Source organism: Procambarus clarkii, chromosome 33, assembly GCF_040958095.1.
Source record: "Procambarus clarkii isolate CNS0578487 chromosome 33, FALCON_Pclarkii_2.0, whole genome shotgun sequence".
Lineage (NCBI taxonomy): Eukaryota > Metazoa > Arthropoda > Malacostraca > Decapoda > Cambaridae > Procambarus > Procambarus clarkii.
In genome coordinates this window covers 38,429,316-38,433,483 of record NC_091182.1, presented here as the reverse complement: position 1 = coordinate 38,433,483, position 4,168 = coordinate 38,429,316, and the positions used below count along the sequence as shown (strand labels likewise).

At 51.1% G+C, this 4,168-nt stretch overlaps 1 protein-coding gene across 1 annotated transcript; it reads right to left on the bottom strand.

Moving 5' to 3' along the window:
• Positions 1 to 221: 221 nt before the first annotated feature.
• LOC138370815 (protein FAM186A-like) lies at positions 222 to 2,273 on the bottom strand. The gene has a single exon (XM_069335420.1). It carries the CDS (start codon positions 2,271 to 2,273, stop codon positions 222 to 224), a length of 2,052 nt encoding a protein of 683 aa, XP_069191521.1.
• Positions 2,274 to 4,168: the final 1,895 nt, after the last annotated feature.

Here is a 4,168-nt window from a genome sequence, read left to right as displayed (position 1 = left end):
CAACAACCACCAGCAACACACAGAGCAACACAACAACCACCAGCAACACACAGAGCAACACAACAACCACCAGCAACACAGAGCAACACAACAACCACCAGCAACACACAGAGCAACACAACAACCACCAGCAACACAGAGCAACACAACAACGCAGCGTGGAGGCTCTTAACTAACCAACACATTCTCTCATTACACTTGTCGGTGGGTTTTAATATGTTTTATCTACCGTGGTAAATCTCCCCTGCATCTCTCATGGGAGTCAACTTGAGTCCCATCCCATCATCTCTCATGGGAGTCAACTTGAGTCCCATCCCATCATCTCTCATGGGAGTCAACTTGAGTCCCATCCCATCAACTCTCATGGGAGTCAACTTGAGTCCCATCCCATCAACTCTCATGGGAGTCAACTTGTGTCCCATCCCATCAACTCTCATGGGAGTCAACTTGTGTCCCATCCCATCAACTCCCATGGGAGTCAACTTGTGTCCCATCCCATCAACTCTCATGGGAGTCAACTTGAGTCCCATCCCATCATCTCTCATGGGAGTCAACTTGAGTCCCATCCCATCAACTCCCATGGAAGTCAACTTGAGTCCCATACCATCAACTCCCATTGGAGTCAACTTGTGTCCCATCCCATCAACTCCCATGGGAGTCAACTTGAGTCCCATCCCATCAACTCCCATGGGAGTCAACTTGTGTCCCATCCCATCAACTCCCATGGGAGTCAACTTGAGTCCTATACCATCAACTCCCATGGGACTCAACTTGTGTCCCATCCCATCAACTCCCATGGAAGTCAACTTGTGTCCCATCCCATCAACTCCCATGGGAGTCAACTTGAGTCCCATCCCATCAACTCCCATGGAAGTCAACTTGAGTCCTATACCATCAACTCCCATGGGAGTCAACTTGTGTCCCATCCCATCAACTCCCATGGGAGTCAACTTGTGTCCCATCCCATCAACTCCCATGGGAGTCAACTTGAGTCCCATCCCATCAACTTCCATGGAAGTCAACTTGAGTCCCATACCATCAACTCCCATGGGAGTCAACTTGAGTCCCATACCATCAACTCCCATGGGAGTCAACTTGAGTCCCATCCCATCAACTCCCATGGGAGTCAACTTGAGTTCCATCCCATCAACTCCCATTTGAGTCAACTTGTGTCCCATCCCATCAACTTCCATGGAAGTCAACTTGAGTCCCATACCATCAACTCCCATGGGAGTCAACTTGTGTCCCATCCCATCAACTCTCAAGGAAGTCAACTTGAGTCCCATACCATCAACTCCCATGGGAATCAACTTGAGTTCCGTTCCATCAACTCCCATGGAAGTCAACTTGAGTCCCATCCCATCAACTCCCATGGAAGTCAACTTGAGTCCCATCCCATCAACTCTCATGGGAGTCAACTTGAGTCCCATCCCATCAACTCCCATGGGAGTCAACTTGTGTCCCATCCCATCAACTCTCAAGGAAGTCAACTTGAGTCCCATACCATCAACTCCCATGGGAGTCAACTTGAGTTCCATCCCATCAACTCCCATGGGAGTCAACTTGAGTCCCATCCCATCAACTCCCATGGGAGTCAACTTGAGTCCCATCCCATCAACTCCCATGGGAGTCAACTTGAGTCCCATACCATCAACTCCCATGGGAGTCAACTTGTGTCCCATCCCATCAACTCCCATGGGAGTCAACTTGAGTCCCATCCCATCAACTCCCATGGGAGTCAACTTGAGTCCCATACCATCAACTCCCATGGGAGTCAACTTGAGTTCCATCCCATCAACTCCCATTTGAGTCAACTTGTGTCCCATCCCATCAACTTCCATGGAAGTCAACTTGAGTCCCATACCATCAACTCCCATGGGAGTCAACTTGTGTCCCATCCCATCAACTCTCATGGAAGTCAACTTGTGTCCCATCCCATCAACTCCCATGGGAGTCAACTTGAGTCCCATCCCATCAACTCCCATGGGAGTCAACTTGAGTCCCATCCCATCAACTCCCATGGAAGTCAACTTGAGTCCTATACCATCAACTCCCATGGGAGTCAACTTGTGTCCCATCCCATCAACTCCCATGGGAGTCAACTTGTGTCCCATCCCATCAACTCCCATGGGAGTCAACTTGAGTCCCATCCCATCAACTTCCATGGGAGTCAACTTGAGTCCCATCCCATCAACTCCCATGGGAGTCAACTTGAGTCCCATCCCATCAACTCCCATGGGAGTCAACTTGTGTCCCATCCCATCAACTCCCATGGGAGTCAACTAGAGTCCCATCCCATCAACTCCCATGGGAGTCAACTTGAGTCCCATCCCATCAACTCTCAAGGAAGTCAACTTGAGTCCCATCCCATCAACTCCCATGGGAGTCAACTTGTGTCCCATCCCATCAACTCCCATGGGAGCCAACTTGTGTCCCATCCCATCAACTCCCATGGGAGTCAACTTGTGTCCCATCCCATCAACTCCCATGGGAGTCAACTTGAGTCCTGTTACGAACCCGGATCCAGCGTTCGAGCCTGGAGCAGTGACAAACACGCCATCTGTGGGTCAGCTCCCGAAACCCCCGCCAAACGAACGACGACACCTAGTGAGGACAGCGTGTACTGGCCTCAAGGACCAGTTTCCAGTCTGGTTCAGCGCTCAACACCGCCGCTCCTGACCTCTGGTGAAGTGGTGCTCCGACGACAGCGCCATCTATGGAGTGGATATGTCGGGCGTTTGTATCTGAGCCTGTGAGTGTGGTGTATTAGTGTCCCAGTTATTGATGACGTGTCTGTTTACAGAGTCGACCTGGGACCACTGTGTTGAAGGTGGAGTCAGTCTACCCGAGGCAGCCAGTCTCCATACAGTGAAGTTTGCTGCAGCTGTCGTGACGTCGTCCCCCCGGAAGAACACTGTGGTGTGTTAAGCCTGCCAGTGGAGTGGCAGTGGAAGGATTTACCCGGGACCGACGGTTGGAGACGATAATCCACTGGGGTATTGAGGACAGGAGGGTGATTGGTGATATCACACGAGACTCCTGTCTAGGGCGTACCCCTTTTATCGTTCGTGGAGTGGCCGTACCAGCCTTGGTGGTTCAGTACCTGCCAGCAGACCTGCTGGACGTGTGGTTGACGGCCTCCACGACGGTGCCCCCAGTGGACCTGTGTTGTGGCTGACCTGTGGCCAGGGTAGACTCGGCGTTCTCAGAGGACACGTCTTGAGGCCACGAAGAAAGCACCGCGGACTCAGCACCTAGCTTCGAGGATCCATAGTCTCCAGCAGAAGACTACAGTGTTGATCCCCTTTGTAAAGTGTTAATACCCCTCCCCCTTGTGTACGTTTTACTTTTATATATTTAAATGGTGAAGGTTATATTATATTATATTAAGTTCTTACCTTTCTTTCCCTACTCCCTTTAAGTTACTTGCGTCACGGATCGCATCCCTTGATAGCCTCTACTGGCTTGGGGCCGGATATATATCTTCCTCTAACTACATCAGAGTAAGAACCCCGTTGCGTCCCGAGAGGGCCGTAACAAGTCCCATCCCTTCAACTCCCATGGGAGTCAACTTGTGTCCCATCCCATCAACTTCCATGGGAGTCAACTTGTGTCCCATCCCATCAACTCCCATGGGAGTCAACTTGAGTCCCATCCCATCAACTCTCATGGGAGTCAACTTGAGTCCCATCCCATCAACTCCCATGGGAGTCAACTTGTGTCCCATCCCATCAACTCTCAAGGAAGTCAACTTGAGTCCCATACCATCAACTCCCATGGGAGTCAACTTGAGTTCCATCCCATCAACTCCCATGGGAGTCAACTTGAGTCCCATCCCATCAACTCCCATGGGAGTCAACTTGAGTCCCATCCCATCAACTCCCATGGGAGTCAACTTGAGTCCCATACCATCAACTCCCATGGGAGTCAACTTGTGTCCCATCCCATCAACTCCCATGGGAGTCAACTTGAGTCCCATCCCATCAACTCCCATGGGAGTCAACTTGAGTCCCATACCATCAACTCCCATGGGAGTCAACTTGTGTCCCATCCCATCAACTCCCATGGGAGTCAACTTGAGTCCCATCCCATCAACTCCCATGGAAGTCAACTTGAGTCCCATCCCATCAACTCTCATGGGAGTCAACTTGAGTCCCATCCCATCAAC

Coding starts and splice junctions, on each gene's coding strand:
- LOC138370815 (XM_069335420.1), bottom strand. CDS start 2,273: ATGGGAGTTGATGGGATGGGACACAAGTTGACTCCCATGGGAGTTGAT.